Consider the following 20,351-nt stretch of genomic DNA (forward strand, 5'->3'; position numbering starts at 1 on the left):
ACCTCAGAAGGATGACAGGCCGAGGTAACCCCACCTGGTATTAATTCAACAGCTGAGCGGGATTTGAATTTAAGACCCGAGGATCCAAAGCCCACCACCCGAACCATTAAACCAACACCAGGCATATGAAGAAGGGTACACCACATATTGACATTTGGGCTGTTGCGTATGTGTTCAATGATCATGTTGGGGCTTTCGGAGCCCCATGTCCTCACATTGTGCCAGTTGACCTTCCCCGATACATGAAAGCAAGCTTAGTCTGTGAACATGACCTTTTTCAGGTAATCTTCGTCGTCATCTATGCGATTGAGCATTTCCAAAGCAAACGCTTGCATTTGGGTCTGTCATTTGGTTTGAGTTCCTGCATAATCTGCACCTTCTAGGTATAAAGCTTCAGTCTTTTATGTAAAATCCTTTGAGTGGTGGTTGGTTGGCCCAGTTCTTTGGATGTGTGTCAAATTGATTTTCTGGGACTTTGTTGAAATGATTCATGCACTCGTTCAACGTCTGCTGCACTTGTGCTTGGTCAACCGGTTCTTTTCTGTTTCTGACAACTTCCAGTCTCCTTAAACCTCTTGTACCAGTCCGTGATGGCGGATTCCTTCCATACCTTGTACGGAAACTACGCTGAACTTGCATGTCGGAACTCATCTCTGAACCATTTTACGCACTGAGATTTCTCCTGTGGAGTTGCCATTTCATTTTACATTAAACCACAAGATCCGACAATAAAGAAAACCAAGTTTCTGTATCGTACAAAACTGGAAGGTCACTCGAGAGAGCGCAGACCTCCGCCATGCAATGCCTGATCCACGAGAACATATCAGGCCCAATACATTTTTTTTTCATAAAAATGAAAAAAAAAACTCTTATCTGGATCTCGATTTGGATCTTCACCAAATCGAATGAATTCGTCCTTGTCACACAAAGTTTCAGCTGAATCCACCCACAACTTTTGGAGATATCGTGCTTTGTATCGTTTTTGGCCCTTTCTCTCAATGGTGAAGAGTCACTTAAAAAAAATTCAAGTAGCTGGATTCGGATTTGGATCTTCACCAAAATTGAATAAATTCTTCCTTGTCAAATACCCAACCTCTCCACCAAATTTCATCCAAATCCGTCCAACTTTTTGAGCTATCCTGCACACAAACAAACAAACAAACAGACAGACAGGGGTGAACACATAACCTCCTTCCACCTTCAGTGGTGGAGGTTACAAAGGGTATCGTTGTAAAATTTGTGGTACTAAATACTGTATATTAAGAACCAAAGTTGTACAGGTCGTTTTGGAACACCCTTTATCTCAAAACGTTAATTAGTTGACAAAACTTGGTGGATGAGTTGGGGTAGGTGACAAGAATAAGCAGATTGGATTTTCGTATCGGCCCGGATGCAGATCCAGCCAATCGGTGGGATACAAATGTAAACGATTCGTCCTGGCAGAGGTATGCGTGCTAACAAGTGCCATTCCAGTGAATCATGTAATCAACTAGCTAAAGTACTCAGGGAAATTCAATGAAATATGTATTTAAATATTTTCTTACATGACAAATTGGGGAGTGTTGACCTTATGGTTGTGTATGAATTACCAATCTTGAGCATTGCAAAATGTGCTTGGATCGCTTTCCCTTATTTTAATTTCATTTTATTAGGGTAACAAGCCTTTCCAGGCTGGTACCATATTGATTTTATGTTTATTCTATATTATTGACTCACCTGGAACATAATTCCCGGGAACTTATGGGATGGCCCTTCATCCGTCCGTCCATAAATACTTGCAACTTCTCTGAAACTACACATAGGATTTTGATGAAACTTTACCACAGCGTTAATCACTGTGTATGTACCAAAGTTTGTTCATGGCATTAAAATCGGGCCCTAAACAGGTCTACGGTTGTTGCACCTCCTAAATAAAAGAGGCATTTGCTTTCTTTTCAAATGACACACACAATTCCAACTAAACTTTACTACAACCTTTAGTCATGTACCCAGTCCCCCATGATTTACCAAAGTTTTTTTCATGACAGAAAAATCAGGGTCCAAGGGGATGTAAGGGGGGGGGGTTGCACCCCAAAATATGTATTTGCTTTCTTCTCAAAAAGTACATGCACTATTCCGATGAAACTTCACCACAACCTTTATCACCTGTGATGTACCAAAGTTTGTTCACTGGATGAAAAAAAAAAATCCAAAGGTATTTACTTTCTTCTCTGTTACATATTTTGTGAGTCATCTGTGCCTACCAGTGGTTCCCTGGTTATCTTATCCACCTGCTACCAGGTGAATGCCCAGGGGTATTGCTCCCATGTTTGTATATTATTATTCTGCTGCGGCTGCCATTTTTCTGGTTTATTCCCTTTTAAATTCATTTTTTCTGCAACTGCTTAATCGATTGACACAAAATTTTCATCATAAGAGTGACAACTCATGGAGAATTTTTCAACAATAATTATGATGTCAGGTCACATATTGTGGCAGCCATCATGGGAAAAAGGAAAAACTTTGCACATTGTTTTTGTGGAAACTACTACTTCGAAAAAATCGAAACTTGGCACACTTCAAGTACTCCCCATGGGGAAAAGTGTTAACGATGACATCGGTGAGGTGGTATGGCTGCAAAAAATTGACACATAGAATGTGTTTTCTGATCAGTATGAAAATTCCTGAGAATCATCTAGGAATAATTTGGTCGACAGAATTTAATTTGACATCATTGGTCATCATGGTTAGGCAGCCATATTGGATTGAAAATATAAAAAAACCTTTAAAAACTTTTTCCAGAACTGCTTACTACATTGATCTGAAACTTCAAATGATCCACTAGCCTTGGGGAATGTAGGGTGTAAATTTTACCATCATACTTCACATGGTTTAGCAGCGATGATTTTTATTCTTTTTATTTTTTTATTTATTTTTGAAGAACTAGTACGTGCCCGTAAAAATAAAAAGAATAAATATATATTCCAACCGTGAGCAACAAACGACAACCACACAGGCCGTTTCTTCGCTCTCGCGTGCCCGTACGTGCGTGGCACGGAAGTTCGCATATCACAGTTACGATGATTCGCAATTTAGGTTTTCATGGCCAATTATTCAATTCGCGCCAACGTATTTTGCCTTTTCGCAATGTTATCGCAAGGAAAAACAAAAAGAGAAGAGAAAAAAATTTACTTCCTGGTTTGGAGCACACCAGCACTCTGATGTTACCGAAATTTATGCACCGTCTCGTATGAAAACAATCATAACTAGCGGCATTGTGTTTATCTATAAATGCGCATAAGAAATCGAGAAATTATGAGAATACATGAAGTCATCACTATCCGGAAGCCCGTACGTTGTGACCCGTAATGGGGAACACGGCTGAGGTTCCCTTCCCCATCGGCCACGCCCACGCAACAACGTGTCTTGTCATTGGTTTGGTAAATAAATGGCCATAACTTGAAGCACTTGTCCGATTAATATCAAACCTTGAAAAGGCACATCCTCAGGTCCCCAGCAATATATCTGGCAAGTTTCAATTAGATCGGACCAGCGGTTGTCGAGAAACAGCGGTCACAGACACACACAGGCACACACACACAGATTGCTGGAATTATAGATAGATAAACCTTTAAAAATCCCAAAATTTCACACACATGTTCTCCAAGCCTTGGGGATATTAGGGTGTTCACAAATAATTAATAGGTCATATGGTCTGGCATCCATGTTGGATTGAATAAAAATCTTGAAAAAATTATTTTTCTCTTGAAAAATTTCATCAATTTCTATTAAACTTCACAATTATGATGTAGTCATGGGGAATATGTTTGAATTTTCAACCTGATCGGATGCATTGTCCTGCAGCCATAATTACTTAATGTTTTGAATCTGGAATTCTTTTTGAATTTTTTTTTCTTTTGCATGAGGCTCACTTGGCTACACCTGACTGGGTTTGAGGGTAGAGTAGCAGCTGAAACCAGAGTCCTATCCAGATTCCTCCTGATGACTGTCTTTGCTTTTTGCTTTTTCAAGTTCCTTCTGATAACTCCATTGCAGTACCCATTTGGTCTTCCATTTGATTTGATTTTAATTGAAGGTTTTTTTTTTTTTTAAATCCCATTCTGAATTGAATAAAGGAGACGTCATGGGTCAGGTATCTAATCAAAGCAGGAGGTTTTGGTACCCGGCCATTACTGCCAGCAGTTATAAAGTGGCAGTTCTCATTTTATTTTTTAGACCCTCGTGGAGGATCTCTAAGTCTTACTCACGTTGTTGTTCTTCATCTTCTTCTTGTGGACTTTTTTGTTTCACAGCCTACAGTTTTCATCGAAACTTCCTGAAACTTGGCATATATATATATATATATATATATATATATATATATATATATATATATATATATATATATATATATATATATATATGTAAAAATACCCTGCACAGACAGTAGCCATCTCCGATTTTGAAAATTCCTCCTAAAAAAAAAAAGTTATGACGTCAAAATATCTCCGCAAATGGAAATCGCCGAAATATTATCTCGGAAACTAGGCAAGCCTTTTGAATTCTGTTTGCAGGAATCGAACAGAGCATTAGCAGAGATGAATTACCATCCATATGATGCATCACCATGACGTCATATCAATTTTTATGACGTCATTCCTACTTTTTGACATTTTTTGTTTCACAACCCAGAGTTTTCATCGGATCTTCGTGAAGCTTGCCATGTATATGCAGAAAGCCCACGCGCAGGCAGTAACCATCTCCGATTTTGGAAATTCTTTCGAGAAAAAAAGTTGACATAATATCGCCGCTAATGAAAATCGCCTATACCATTATCTCCGAAACTAGGCAAGCTGTCTGAATTTTGTTTGCGGGAATCAAGCCGGGCATTAGCACAGATAATTTATCGCAAACCTGATTCATCACAATGATGTCATATTCTTTTTTATGACGTTATCATTAAGAGGGCGAGAATCTTAGCTCATTTGAGCTTGTTTAATTCAACAAATCATGACAAACTCAGCATATGATCTTCACAAAACACATTACTCGATTGCTCCTGGGAAAATCTCAGGCAGTGTATATGTATATACACACTTGAGGCCTGAACATGGATGTGTGAGAATCGACCCGTGCAAAGCAATCTTTTTCATAACAAGCGCACGTGTGAACACAATAATAATTAATTGTGTTATTAACAACAAATCACTATATACAACCTCAACATATGATATTCATAATACATTTTACTTGATTGCTCCTAGGAACAAAAATGCAGACACCACTTTTTCTTTTTTTTTAATTAATTTTTCTATTTTTTTTATTATTTAAAAAAATCTAAACATAGCCCTTGGCCTTCCTCTGGATGAAAGAGGAGGCAAAATTTTGGTTGCAAGTTTGGTTGCTCTGGTTCCTTTCTACAAACAAACAAACAAACAAAAAACAAACTTCTTTATATGTTCGATTGGGCGGCATGATTACCATCTTGTGTATGTATTGTTACGTATTTGCCTTTGCTTGCCGGCAGGTTTGTCTGTGTTGGTTATTGCATTAGAATGGCATTTGCAGTGCTTTCAGAAAGTATTCACAATTTTGTTTTTTTGGCACATTTTGTTGTGTTATTGCCTGAATTTTCCAACATATTGTGGAAAGCCTTCCCAGAAGAGTGGAGGCTGTTCTTGCAGCAAAGGGGGGACCTACTCCATATTAATGCCAATGATTTTAGAAGTGTGTGTGTGTGTGTGTGTGTGTGTGTGTGTGTGTGTGTGTGTGTGTGTGTGTGTGTGTGTGTGTGTGTGTGTGTGTGTGTGTGTGTGTGTGTGTGTGTGTGTGTGTGTGTGTGTGTGTGTGTGCACACATATGAGATATATATATATATATATATATATATATATATATATATATATATATATATATATATATATATATATATATATATATATATATATATATATATCTTTTCCATATGTACACCCTGTGACCTGTTAATGCATATGTCATATCAAGCCTGTGAATTGTAAATGTATTTGCTGCAACCAACATGTTGGATGAGGTTTAAAAATTGCTAAAAGCTGTCTTTGCCTTTCACAAAATAGATTTGTCAGTTTGTTTTCCCAATCTGACTGAGCACATCACTCATCACACTGAGATTACGTTTGTTTGTTCATTTGTTTGTTTTATTCAATAAATAGGTATGCTTCTTTTTTAATTTTTGGAAGCCAAAAGGATGTCACAGTTTTTTGAGCCACCTGTACAAGGAACAAGTTTTATTTTTTTTTTTTTTTTTTATTTTTTTTTTTTTTTTATTACCTAATTGCAGTTCTTTTCTGAGTTCACTTTTCATTTGTATGCTTAAATTTAATAACATGTCATTTGAGTAGATCACAACCATGATGTTTAATCCGTAATCTCACGTTGATTGTCATCTTATTTTTTAGGTTTCACAAGGTGGAAGGAAGTCCTCCGATGACTCTAACCCTTCTGTTTGGTCTGATTGTGTTTCCAGGACCAAGTTTGATGTTTTGTTCTCATACTTGTGTTCCAAGGGCACTTTTAGGAATCGTCACAAACCTCATACAAACTAAAATTGTAGTTTGTTTGTTGTAATATTTCCTGGTATAGTTGTCAAAATCTCAGTGAGGTTCTTTTTTTATTATTGTTGTTATTATTATTATTCCCGTTTCTCCGACTATCACTGGCACAGTGTCGGCACTGCTCAGTTTTCCAGGTTCTTTGGACTTTTTTCCAGGTACTCATACTTCCTAATTTTTTTAGTTAATAAATAATGCATAACTCAGGCTAATCCTGTATTGTGAATCGATTTGAAGCAATTGTAAAATTCCAAGTTGTCCTGTCGTTTTGACCTCGGGATGAATAAATTCCCCATCACTTGTCTTTATCCCATTGTTATGACAATGATTGAAAATTCCAATTATCCTCATGTTTTGACCCAAGGCAGAATGAAACATCCCATCTCATTTGACATTTTACCAATTCAATTACTCACTCGATCAACTCCATCAATTTGACAAGGGTCTTGCGTTAGCAATTCATGCTGATTTAAATTCCACCAATGTTAAATTGACCAGTTGTTGTTTTTTAAAGTTAGAGCTGTCACTTGCACCGCATAGCATGCTGGTAAATTGTACTGAATACTGTATCGGCGATCAGTATGGCAATTAAAAGCCAGATCCATTTGCTTGTGGTATTTTGCTGTACAATGAAGACTATTCAAATCTGTCGAACTCAGGGCGACAATGGACATATGAACAAACCCGAACACAATAAAATGAAAAATAGCACTTTATCTGCAACAAATGATGCCTTATAGACTCAAAGTTGGTAGATATCAAGCCATTATGGAGGATAGCAATGAGGTAAATGGTTCCACAGAGAATTTGCACAATGGAGGCCTGTACCAAACTTCCTGTACATCGACCCAAGTATACCTTGTAGCTTCCTGCATCTTCGGAACATCCTGTTGTTGACTGCATCTGTATGAAATCTGATCAAAGAAATTTGGTGGTGACTGTACCAATCGACAGGAAGTTTCTTTTTTGAGTGCTCTTTTGCACTTTCTTTCAACACCTCCTCATCCTCCATAGTGCACTTTACTCAATGAGTTACATGAAGGGCCAGTGGAGTTGCATGCACTTTGTTGAGTGTGTAAAATGCTATGAAGTGCTATCATGTTTATTGGTGTGCCATATTGAATTTCATGTGTGTAATATGTTTGTGAAGTGATTTTTTTTTTTTAACCATGGCTCACTGCATTTTACCTGATCACAAAATATGGTACTTGTCGTGGCCTGGATACTGTTGACGGGCGCAGGCAATTCGAAAGTTCCACCAGAAAGCGGCCACGACCCTTCCCGAGGAAAATGGACCACTGCATGTGATATTTCCATGGGGAGCAGGTGGTGCGAAAGTCCCACCGAAAAACAGCCAGGACCCGTCCTGGGGTAAACAGGCTGGTGTCTGCGATCTGTTCCCGGGATCTCGGAAGGCATCTCCCCAGGACCGAGTGAGCTCTGGGGAATGGGTCCCAGGATCCTGGAGAGGCCGCCCTGAACCCTGGGAACTTTTTGCGAACTCCAGGACCCATTCTCAGGAGCCCACCCGGTGGTTCTGCGGAGCCCCCGCGGTCATGGGGAGAGGCCGTCCGGGACTCCGGGAACTTTTTGTGGACCCTGATAATATTGTTCTGAGTTTTGTTTTTATTCTCATTCCACTAATTTTTCATTTTTAAGCCAAGTTCCATCTGGCAAGCTTGGGGAAACCATAAATCTCCCAATTTGAACTATTGGCAATTTGTTGTTTTCTGGAACATATCTATTCCTTCTGTGGACTACCAGGTTTGCCTGCCTGATGCACATTTCTACATCTTGTATCAGCATGCTTACTAATGACCATATGGCAAAAAGAAACACTTTTAGAGGGAATTATGTTTTTGATGAATCTGATAAAAGCTTATATTGGTATGTTGGTATGTTGAAATTACTATAGTTTGCACCACCTGCACATTACAGACTTTGATTTGTCTCTTTACAAAATTGTTTTTCTCTGCTCCAACTCTTATTCTGTAAGTACAGATTCCAAATATAATATTAATCCAATGTTCTATTTGATGCAATTCATAAAGTAAGCCAAAGAGATTAACTGCAAAATGTGCAGTCTGTAAATAAATCTGAGTGTGTTTAACATTTGTGTTAATATGCTGTGTAGTGGTGTATTGTATTCTTAATGCCTACAGATCGACCTCTTGTTTGCAAAGCTGCAACGACCAAGTGTTCCTGAAGAACTGGAACTACGTCACGACGAAATACTTCTTAATCTGGATATTCGCTGCATCCGGAGCCTTAACGGTAAGTTTCAAAAGAATGCCTTGTTTGATGCAAATGGTTACTTTGTAAACTTTTTCTTTTGCACCCCTAATTTCCCCAAGGCCATATGCGTCTGTGCATTATTTGCTGAAAAAAGTATAATCTATCTTATCAACGTTTAGTTGATGAAATTGATTGTTTATCTTGCCCACTGACCCAGATGGACACGTGTTCTCAGAGACTTGTATTCCATTGTATACCGGGAGTTGCATAGCCTGGCCGAATGCTCAACTGGCTATTGCAAATGAGAGAATTTGTTAACATATCCAAGTTGAGATAGACTGCAATGATAGATTCCATAACTTTGCTGATAGATGGAGGATCATTGGCCTTTAGATTTGTGTCGGTATTTGCTCTGCTTGTGAATTGGTGTGACATTAACAAGTTTCATTTGCAGATGACAGACTCTTTGCAGAAGGATTCTTTTTTGTTTGTTTATAAACCATTTCACTCTGGTGTCATATCATTTTATAAGTTTTCATCATTTATGTGGTTAACACCAGTATTTTGCAGGCACCATGTGCGTTACGCAGCTAATCATGGACGCCAAAGGCAAGACACGACTGCCTCCACAAATTGCTGGGAAATTCATCAAATCGCATTCACTGCTCCATTTTATTCATTTATGGATGCAAATTTAAGAATTTGACATTGATCAGATCTCATAATTCTTTTTTAAAATTCATTTATTTATTCATAGAGGAACTACAGCAGTGTACCCATCCTCCTGATGGGTGGGATTTGTGAATTATTTGCTGAAAAAAGTATAATCTGTTTATTGCAATAAGACTAGATGTTTGTGTGGTGTGCGTCTTGGCATCAATATATGGCAAGACCATAGATTAAGCCTTGGGGCATTGCTGGAAAATTACATTTTAACAATAGCTTTGATGGTTGTAACATGAGATCTCTGCTTATTCTTCTTCAATGCCCACAATTATCCCTTTATTCTTGTGGGGTGGCTGAGGGAAGCTTGGCTCAAGTCTTTCACGAACAGGCTGGCCAGGCCTGATGTTCGACTAAAAATTTGGAAAGAGTAATCAGGACAATAATTCGTAATTTGTTCATGATGCCGGCGATAGCTCGCCTACTCTTTATGAATGGCACCATGGGATCTTTAACATCTACCAACTAATTCTGACAGACTGGATTCCCTTTTAATGTCCATCCGAGGGATGGCACACACATTGATTAATCACCCTGCCAGTGAAACACTGTGATGACAGTTAAGTATAGCTGGATAGAGATCCAAACCCAGGCGAGACATCTTGGAGGAAAATGTGCATACCTCTTGGCCATCCTGCCAGCTGCAACGTAAGATCTCTGCAAATCAAGGATGCTCCCTATAAAAAAAATGTATATCCCATTTGAATAATAGTGAGTGTTGAAACTCTAAAGTCTAAAGGGTCTGTTTTAGCAGAGGACATCACTGAATCTGTGCTATGTCCATGTGTTTACAAAGGTGTCTAAAAGGCTTAAAAGGTCAGTAAAAAGGGGTCTCAAGTGTTGAGGGTTCTAAAAGCATCTCGAGGGTGAAAAGGTCTTTGGGTTTAAATGGGTCAAAAGGGGCAAAAAATGTTTCAAGGGTACGTCCCGCAAGTACGTAATTAATAGACATACTCACATTTCAATGGTGCAAAATTATTAACCTCGACGCTACTCCTCTAATAACCTTGACTCTATCTCTAACCCTAATAACCTCTAACTGTAATACAACTCTCTCCACCTCACTGCACGATCAAGTGTATGTGGGTCAACTGAGGCTTATTATATTTATTAGGCTTATGATATTATATATTTAGTGCAATGCCAGGGAGGCTTCCTCTAAATAGTTGATTTTGTAGGTCGCAATATGAAAGCTGTCCTTTGTGTGAGCATCACATCTCTTCTGTACTCCCAGGTTGCCGGGTTACAGACGAAATTTTGCATCTTGTGCCCAACATAGACACATTCCGACATACTCTGTGTGCTGTGAAGCTGTGGGCAAAACGTGAGTATTGAGGCCGATCATGTAATAAGATTCACATTGCAAGACCTTTTTGCCACATTCATTTTTCTTCCTTGTTCATGTGTTTTTTGCAGTAAGGTCTGATTGATTTGTTCATCGTTTCATCTGATGTGTACATTTTGAGGGGAGGGGGTTTGCATGATATTTCTGCACATAATTCATTGATCCTAAAATAATTTTGCATGGGAAAAGACTGAATGCCTAAACTCCGTGTTTGCGTCGAAATCTTGTGTCCGAAACCCATCGCTTTCCATACCCAGTCAAATCCAGCTGTCCCTGGACTCTGTCATTTTCTCCTGACAAAGTGGAGAACTGCATGTCAAATCTCGACAGATTCTGCAACCGGTCCAGACAGTATCAGCTGACGTGTCCTAAAAACCTGCTCCTCTGCTTTTGCTTACCCTCGCTCTGTTCTATTCACCTTCTGATTTGCTCAAGGTCATCTGCCATCTGCTTGGAAATCGGCAAACATTACTGCCGTGCAAAAACAGATCCCTGCAACAAAGACCAATCAATCAGTCCTCTCCCAATCAGCAAGGTTACGCAATCATCACTGCTTCTGACATTCAATCTTTCCTCTTCTCCAATGGCTTGATTTCCGATCACAACTTTGGTTTCAGACCAGGTCACTCTACCCTGAATATGCTGCTTCTGCTCTCCCAACAAGGGATGGAGATTTTCAATGCCAGACATGAAATCAGAGCCATATCCCAAGACATATCACATGCTTTTGACACGGTCTGGCACCCTCCCCTGCTCACCAAACTCTCTTCCGATGGTATCCAATGACATCTCCACTCATGGCTCGCAGACTTCCTCTCCTGTCGCAGCCAACGTGTGGCCCTAATTGGAGTTCTTTCATCCCCTCTTCCCATCCAGGCTGGAGTTCCTCAAAGCAGTGTTCTGGGCCCTGTTCTTTTTCTGGTTTCCATCAATGATCTCTCCGACTCTGGAAAATCCTCGATCTCTTTGCTGATGACTCCACCCTCTGCCGTACCATGCGTCATCCCTCACACCGGTAAGCAACAGCTTCTTCACTCTGCAGATCTGAATAAAATCACAAACTGGTCCAACACATGGAACATGTCTTTCAGCCCTGACAAATATCACACTCTCACAATGTCTCTCCGAAAGGACAGCTTCGAACTCCCCCCCCCCCACACCCACCTCAATCTACTTTCTCAACAATCCTCTGGAAGAAGTCCTTTCATTCAAGCTTCTGGTTCTCACTATCTGCCATGATCTTTCCTGGGAAAGCCACATTTCCAACCTGGCCTCCAAAGCTTGTTGTCAACTGGGCATCCTCCATTGTGCAAAGTCCTTCATCGGCCCACTTGAGCTCCTGACCACATGCAAAGCTTTTGTCCACACCCTGGTGGAGACACTACTCTCCTCCTCTGGGCTGGTATTAGAATCTCAGTGGCTTGTACTCCTTGGAACTGACCAAGTACCAAATTAGAATAAAACTCTCTGATGTAATGTGGAAGTGAGTTGAATCGGGTTGGTCTAACTGTTAACTAAAGCAAGAATAAATGAAGTAGAACCAAATAATATTGCAATCAATGGGGATTCTTAAGTTCATTGTACAAGGGTGAGAAGTGTATGGTGGATAATTAGAAAATAAATTGTTTCTCAAGGAAGGACTTGTGTGGACATCAGTTTTATCAGTGTCGATAGGGTTTTTGTAGGATTTTATAACCAATTCAGACAAATGTTAAACTCTGCCTGAAGTCAAATAGGATTCCACAATCGGCCAGTTAGAATCCTTCAGGAGGACAACGATCACAACAAGGTGGGTTTAAAAAAATCCTCACAAAATGCACAATTGCTATGCTATTTAGCTAAGTTGCCCCACCAGTGGGGCAACTTAGCAAAACAATTGTGCATTTTCTGTAGAAAGCACCAAATTTGGCACACTAGTAGCCTATCTTATTATGAACAGATTTGGATATTGGGCCATCTCAAATTCAGCCGTTGATGGCTGTGGCATCCATTTTCCACTGCCATCAAAAATTTGAGATGGCCCAATATCCAAATCTGTTCATAATATGATGGGCTACTAGTGTGCCAAATTTGGTGCTTTCCTCACAAAATGCACAATTGTTATGCTATATTTAGCTAAGTTGCCCCACTAATATGACTTTTATGACAAGACAAATTATTATTAATTGACACCGTCACACCATTAGGACTTCATAAAGCAGCTGATTATTAATAATGTAAAATGTTATTCCTTCTGTTTAGTATATTAAACCTCAAAATTCCTTTGATTGGTAAAGTTTCTGAAGGTTGAGTCAATTAAGGTCCATCCTCGATTTTGAAAACAAAATTGGAGAGAAAGATGAAGACTGAAGATGTGTAGAGAGCTTCTGGAGCTGAAACCTGTTGCTGCTGCTATTTTGAACTTCCTTGCTGGACAAAACCTGACCACAAGACTTGAGGCAACTCCTGGTGTGGCTTCTGTTTCAAGGTGCGACCTTGATACAGATGTTGCTGAGACCCGTACCAGAGTTCGAACTTGAGCCAAAAGCTCGGACCCATGCTGGAGCCGCATATTGCGACAGCTTCACCTTTGCTTGAGGTTGTGATCGGGCCATGATGAGCATAATGATAGTCGGTGAAACAATGGTATGAATGCCAAACTTCCCACTCTGTTTCCTCCCTGACATTGCACTAAATGTGTGCCCTCCGACCTCTTCATTTGGATGAAGTAGGAAGGGAGCTCTGACAACTTTGCCATTTTCCACTTTGTTTGCATGTGTAAATGTGTCAGTTTTCTATCTTTTGTGTGTTACAAGTCATAAACCTCTGCACAGAGTTATCATTCAGGTGTTTCATTTTGTGAAATAAAGGTTATAATCTGTTCATTGCTGAGTTAAAATGTGTCATCCTTGTGTGAATTGACATGCAAATAAGTAGTGATTACATAATTAGTACTTGGGTTGATCTGATGATTTCAATTTATACAGTTCATCACTCAGTCTGCCCTATGTTCATGTATTAATAAAGCAGAGCTTGTTTTTGAAGACTGGCCTGGCTCAGAGTCCTTATGTGTGAAAAGAATGATGACCAGGAGTATTAAATTTTGTGATCTAGTTACTTGGCCATTCTTGCGATTGCAGCAAATGGTCGTTGGGATTATCCAGGCCTGCATCATAATCCCAAGCAGCAAGAGTAATTTAAATGAAAATTGAATGACATGCAAGAACAATGGACTGGAGTTTTACAGAGAGATTACGTGGCGAGAAAAGAATGAATGCTGAATTTTTGGGAAAGGGATGTGAAAGAGTGAATGCCTCCTTCCCTACCCCCGTGTAATGCTCATTCATGCCCCTTCTCTATTGCTGCCTTTTCCCCCACTTCTGACGTCTTATTTCCCTCCTCTCCCCACTTCTCCCACACGTGACTAATCCTCCTTTCAATCTTCATCCTCATTTAAATTTTATTTTTCTATCTTGGGCCCCCCCCCCCATTCTCAATTCAATTGAACAATAATAAATGCCATGTGTCAGGGTCATGTCAGATCAAAGAGGGACGTCTTGGTACCCGGTCATCACTGCCAGCAGTTCCAGTTATGTCTGTTTTTAATTATGTCGCACACCAGTACACAAAACACCACACAAAAATAACTCCTGGTGAGGTTTTGCAATCTCTAATTGCTCTTTTTTTCTTGTTGCTCTCGCCGAAGGAGAAGGTATTGCATTTGGGTCCGTTTGTTTGTCTGTTTGTCCGCATAGAACTTTCGTGTTTTTCTCCACAACTGCTTCTCAGATTGAGATTAAATTTTCAACATTGGTGCAACTTCTCATGTGGAATGATTTAATGATAATTATGACGTCATAAATAACGTGTTGTGGCAGCCATGTTGGAAAAATGAAAAACTTTGGACCTCTGTATCTGAAACCGCACCAAAGAAATAATTGAAAGTTGGCACACGGCAAGTATTCCTCATGTGAATATTTTTTATTTTTATTTTTTGAAATGGCATAATTGCATCTGTAGAACGCTATATCTGATCAGTATGAAAAATTTTCAGGGTCATCTCGGGATAAAATCGTAGAAAATTTTTTTATGTCATCGGTCACATGATTCGGCAGCCGTATTGTTTTTTTTTGTTGCTTGTTTTTAAACCTTCAAAAATCTTCTTCTCTGAAGTGGCTGATCAGATAGAGGCGAAACTTTACATGTATGACAGCCTATCGATGAGGAACAAAAAGGTTCACACATATGTCATAGGTCATATGGCTTGGCAGCCATATTGGATTTACCGTAAATCCCCAAAAAAAATCCTCTACAGAAATCGAGGGGAAACTTCACACAAATGTTCCCAAAGCCACGGGTGTTAGTTTGTTCAGGAATAATTGATAGGAATAGTTTTTTGGCAGCCATATTGGATTGAAGAAAAATATTAAATATTTTCTCTGGAACCGCTTAATCAGACATGAAACTTCACAAATATGATCTAGTAGTGATGGGGAATACATTTTTTAAATTTCAACTTGATTGGACACATGGTCTGGCAGCCAGATTAATATAATCTTTTTGATCTGCATTCCTTTTTTTTTCTTTCTTCTTTTTTTATTATTATTATTATTTTTTGAATAAGGCTCACTTGGCTGTACTTGGAAGGGTTTGAGAGTAGAGGGGCTCCAGCTGAAATGTAAATCCTATCCAGGTTCCTCCTGATGACTTCATCTTCACTTTTTGCTTGTTTGGGTTGCTTCTAATTACTCCAATGCAGGTCAGCTCAGGTCAGGTATTGGAGCATGCACCGGAGCAGCGCGTCACTGCGTCCACTTTCCACCAGTACTCCACAGGTAACTCCATTTGGCCATCCCCCAGGCAGATGCCTGGCCCATTCCCATCTCCTTCAGATGCCGATCAACCTGCTGCAACCACGAGGTACATGTTCGGCCCATTGGCCTCCTCCACTCACGAGGCTCCCTTGCTGAGAGAATTTGGTGAGCAGGATCAGTGTCAGGCAAACGAGCCTCGTGTCCATAGAGCTGCCACTGACACTCACGGACTATGCAGGTAACAAATCTCATTTGAGTCTCAGCAACCGCTCATTGGACACAAAGTCCGACCAGTGATAGCCAAGGATTCTCTGAAGAGTCCAAGACTTTCATCCGTAGAGGAAGACTGGAAGCACTAAGAACCTGAAGACTTTGACTTTTGTCTTACTGCATGGGTACCGACCGCCACACCCCATTTTCCAGTAAAGCAATAACTCTCCAGGCCCGACCCAGTCTATTGACCTCTGGCTCACAGCCAGCAGAGACATGAATGTCACTGCCAAAGTAAGTGAATCTCTCTGTGACCTTAAGATTCTCTCCAAAAGCAGTACAGACAAGATGGCAGCATCGAAGATGTTATTGAAAACCTGGATCTTAGTTTTGACCCAGGAAACCCATAATCCCAGCAGCTCCGACGACTCATTCAGCACCTCGAGGGTCCGCAAAAGGATATCCAGAGTATCCGCAAAGAGGACTGCATCATCAGCGAAATCAAGGTTTGAGACCTTGACATTCCCAAATGATGCACTGCAGCTTGATCTCTCTGACATCCTCCCGAGAATCCAGTCCACACAAGCGCTGAAAAGTGTGGGGACCAATACACATCCCTGAAAAACTCCCGTAACAACTGGAAATTAGTTGGAGATGATATCACCACATCTCACAACACTCAGTACCAGAGTATAGTTCAGACATCAGATTGTTCAGTTTTGGTGGCACCCAACGAAGACCAAGAATCATCAGTAGGCATCCCGATTCACTGAATCAAACACTTTGCAAATATCAACACAGGCTGCAAGTAGCCCCTGCCGAAACACGTCTGCATTTGGTGATGACCCGAAAAGCAAGGATACGATCAATCAACCTCTGGTGAAAAGCCAGACTGCTCTGCATGCTGGTGCTCAAGTAGATGTTGGTGAACCATATCAAAAATTATCTGAGCAAAGACCTTGCCCGGTACTGAGAGCAGCATTCCCCCTTGGTAGTTGTTGCAGTCCTGGCGATCACCCTTCTCTTTCCAGAGAAGGACAAGGCCCCTCTTCCAGTCAGTTTGGATGATCCCTGTGTTCTAGGCAGAACACAGAACTTCATGCAATGACAGGAGTGCAGCACTTCCACCAGCCTTGAGAAGTTCAGCATGGATGCCACAGATCCCAGAAGCTTTACCTCATTTCAACCGGTTCACCGCAGCCTATGCCTGGTGTTGGCTTGATGGTTAGAGTGGTGGGCTTGGGATCCCAGGATCCTGAGTTCAAATCCCACTCAGATGTTGAATTGATACCAGGTACGGTTGACTCTGCCCGTCATCCTTCCGAGGTCAGCAAAATGAGTGCTAGATTGCTGGTATCCTGTGTCGGAGTGGCGACCTGTCCAGGATTGTGCCCAATAACCAAGGAGACTGCGTAAGCAGCACCAACGCTCTGCACAGAGTATGGTCCCAATGGATGGATGGATGGCAGCCTGTGTTTCCACAAACAAAGGTGGATCACAGTTGATGGGAGGGTCAGCATTAGGGATAGTAACACCCCTGACATTCAACTCAACAGCTGGTGGATCAACCTGCTACAGCTGCTTAAAGTAACTGGCCCAGCAGGCCTTCACTTTGGTCTCTGTCAAGAGCCCACCACCCTCCATTCTAAATGCAGTACACCATGGGACAGGCTTGGAGGAACACAATCTCGGGATTCCCCTGTAAGCAGGACGAGAATCACTTAACCACAGGTGATGCTCTACCCTCTCACAGATTCCTCGCACATAAGCCTCTTTGTCTACCCTCGGCACACGTACAGTTTTACTCCTCACCTCCCTGAACAGCCCAGCTCTGCCATTAATTCTGGCCCTGCGACTCTGGTCAATGGTACCCAGTGTCCCTTGAGAGACAATTATTCTTCACCCTACAGTGAGTTCCAAGACATTCACTGGCAACATCAACGATGGTGGTCTTGAAGGCACTCCACAACTCTTCAGGATTCCCCAAAGCACCCAGAACCCCCCCAAAATCCCACTCAGCCTGTTCACAAACTCCTCAGCAACCCTTTTTCTTGAGCTTGCCAGCATCCAGTCTAGGCTGGGATGGTACCATTCTCCCAGATTTAAGCTGCAACTTCAGAGGTGTTGCAACAAGCCTGTGTTCAGTATTGAACTGAGCACTTCGGTTGACCCTGCAGTTCTGGATCATTCTCCACTGACCATCAATGAGCACATGGTCAATCTCCTTTGCCACACCACCAGTGTTGGAATACCAAGTCCAGCGATGAGCCTGTGGACAAGGAAACCATGAAACAGCCACCTTAAGTCCATGACTTCTTGCAAAATCAAGGAACTTGTTGCGATTCTGCTTCACAGATCCAGTCCCATGGGGACCAACACATGTCTCATATCCATCCCTACCAGATCCAGTCTATGCATTGAAATCCCTCAAGACAACAGTCTCGAGCATGAGATAGAATGCGTCCTTCATGGTGAGATCACTCACCTTGGTCAGATCATATACAGAGACTAGGAAAACAACACCCAAGGATTGACGAATCCTTCGTCTCATAATGTTTGTTGACCAGAGTTAATTCCGTTATCATTGGAGTCAGCTTATTGGACACAGCTACAGCAGCCCCTTGGTCATGCTAACCATCAGAGCGACTCGACGAATATTACAGTCGGTGTAACCACCTGCCATGATCTTGTCACTATCCAGTCTCCGAACCTGTGCTGCAATTCTGATGTTCAAACGCTTGAGCTCAGATGATGAACAGAGACAGGTGATCATCCTCTCTGAGGGATTTGACATTGCAGGCACCCACCCGAAGTTAACCCAAGGAGCCTCTAGTTAACCAAAGGAGACCGCCGTCTGGTGGACGACACCTCAGCACCACTCCGCCAGACACAACTGCAATCTGACACAGGAAGTTTACCCTGTGCTTTTCCTCCTATCAAGGAATGTGGCTCCCAAAGGCTTTGCCCTAACCCCATCAGATGATCTGCCCTGCGAAGAGCAGCAGCACAGGTACTCCCACGGAGTGGGTTTTCAGTTTTCTTTGCATTTGTGGGTCTTGCGGAATGAAGTGTTTTACGGTAACCGGGGTGTAAACCCTGCCACGAACCTCCTAAAAAACGTAACCCAACTGCAGTCTGAGAATGTCCGCAGACACAGTTGGGCACTAGAAATGGATGGCCGTTGGCGAACAAGGAGTTCCCCCACCCTTTGACAGGTTTTGTTTTTAATCCTGCTGGGTGTCCATATCATGCACCCTCCTCACCTGAAAATCTGGTGGGGAAGATGGTTTAGTCGCAGACAACCTGGCCATGAAACAGGTTACTACAGCTTTACATGGTACCTGGAGCAAGTCACAGATCGAATCTGGCTTGACCTGACAATGCAGGATAGTATCTATTTGGTCTTTCATTTGATTTGAATTTAATTTTTTTTAATCCCATTCTAAATTCAATTTAATAATAATTTTTTAAAACATGGGTCAGGGTCAGGTGTTCAATCAAAGCAGGATGTCTTGGTACCTGGACATCACTGCCAGCAGTTATAAAGTGGCAGTTCTAATTATGTCTTTTATCAATTATGTAACACACCAGCACAAAACACCACACGAAACTACACAAACACCACACACCACACAAAACAAGTCCTTGCGAGGGTCTGCAATCTCTGATTGCTTTATTTTTCTTGTTTTATTTAAACATTGTCACTTTGGGTTTCACAACATTGATGGCTAATGAGTGTTTTGTCTCTCATCTGTAGGACATGGCTTGTACTCCAATGCCTTGGGGTTCTTGGGAGGAGTTTCTTGGGCAATGCTTGTGGCTCGAACCTGCCAGCTCTACCCAAATGCTCTCCCCTCCATTCTCGTGCACAAATTCTTCCTCATTTTCTCTCAATGGTCTGCATAACCCCTTCCTCCTGTGATTATAAACTTCATTTTGGTTCAGTTCCTTTCTGCTAATGAAAATTTGTTTAAGCGTTATTATGGTCTCCTCCTGTTTTGTCTCCATCTAATTCCACCACCCTAAAAAAAAATCCTCAAACTTGAATATTTTTCATATTTTTTTAGGGATTGGCCCAAACCTGTGCTGCTAAAAAAATTGGAGGATGGAAAAATGAACCTTCCTGTTTGGGATCCCAGGGTAAGCAAATATTGGCCATACATGCACTTCATCACATTCCTGTCGGTTTATCGTGATCTGTGCTTAAAAGCATCATTACCTCCACCACCAAAGGTGGAAGGAGGTTATTTTCACCCCTGTTTCTTTCTTTATTTGTTTGTGTGCAGGTTATCTCAAAAAGTTGTGGACGGATTCGGAAGAAATTTGGTGGGCAGGTTGGGTGTGTGACAAGGACAAACTGATTAGAAATTTGGTGAAGATCTGGATCTGGTTACTGGAATTTTTGAAGTGATTCTTCACCATTGAGATACGAGGCCAAAAACGATATATGGCACCATATTTCAAAAATTTATTTGG

General features: G+C 41.2%; 1 protein-coding gene across 3 annotated transcripts in view; it reads left to right on the forward strand.

The window, feature by feature from the left end:
- The window catches only part of LOC147022789 (poly(A) polymerase type 3-like), a 173,602-nt gene that overhangs the window by 107,519 nt on the left and 45,732 nt on the right, over nucleotides 1-20,351 (forward strand). For all 3 annotated transcript variants that reach the window (XM_085887581.1, XM_085887580.1, XM_085887579.1), the window contains exons 7-10: nucleotides 8,732-8,843; nucleotides 10,762-10,851; nucleotides 19,633-19,771; nucleotides 19,943-20,015. In XM_085887581.1, coding sequence (XP_085743707.1) covers nucleotides 8,732-8,843; nucleotides 10,762-10,851; nucleotides 19,633-19,771; nucleotides 19,943-20,015 — 414 coding nt within the window. The remainder of the gene's footprint in view (nucleotides 1-8,731; nucleotides 8,844-10,761; nucleotides 10,852-19,632; nucleotides 19,772-19,942; nucleotides 20,016-20,351) is intronic.

Source organism: Eptatretus burgeri, chromosome 7, assembly GCF_056783735.1.
Source record: "Eptatretus burgeri isolate ZD-2024b chromosome 7, Ebu_testis_v1, whole genome shotgun sequence".
NCBI classification, from domain to species: Eukaryota; Metazoa; Chordata; class Myxini; order Myxiniformes; family Myxinidae; genus Eptatretus; species Eptatretus burgeri.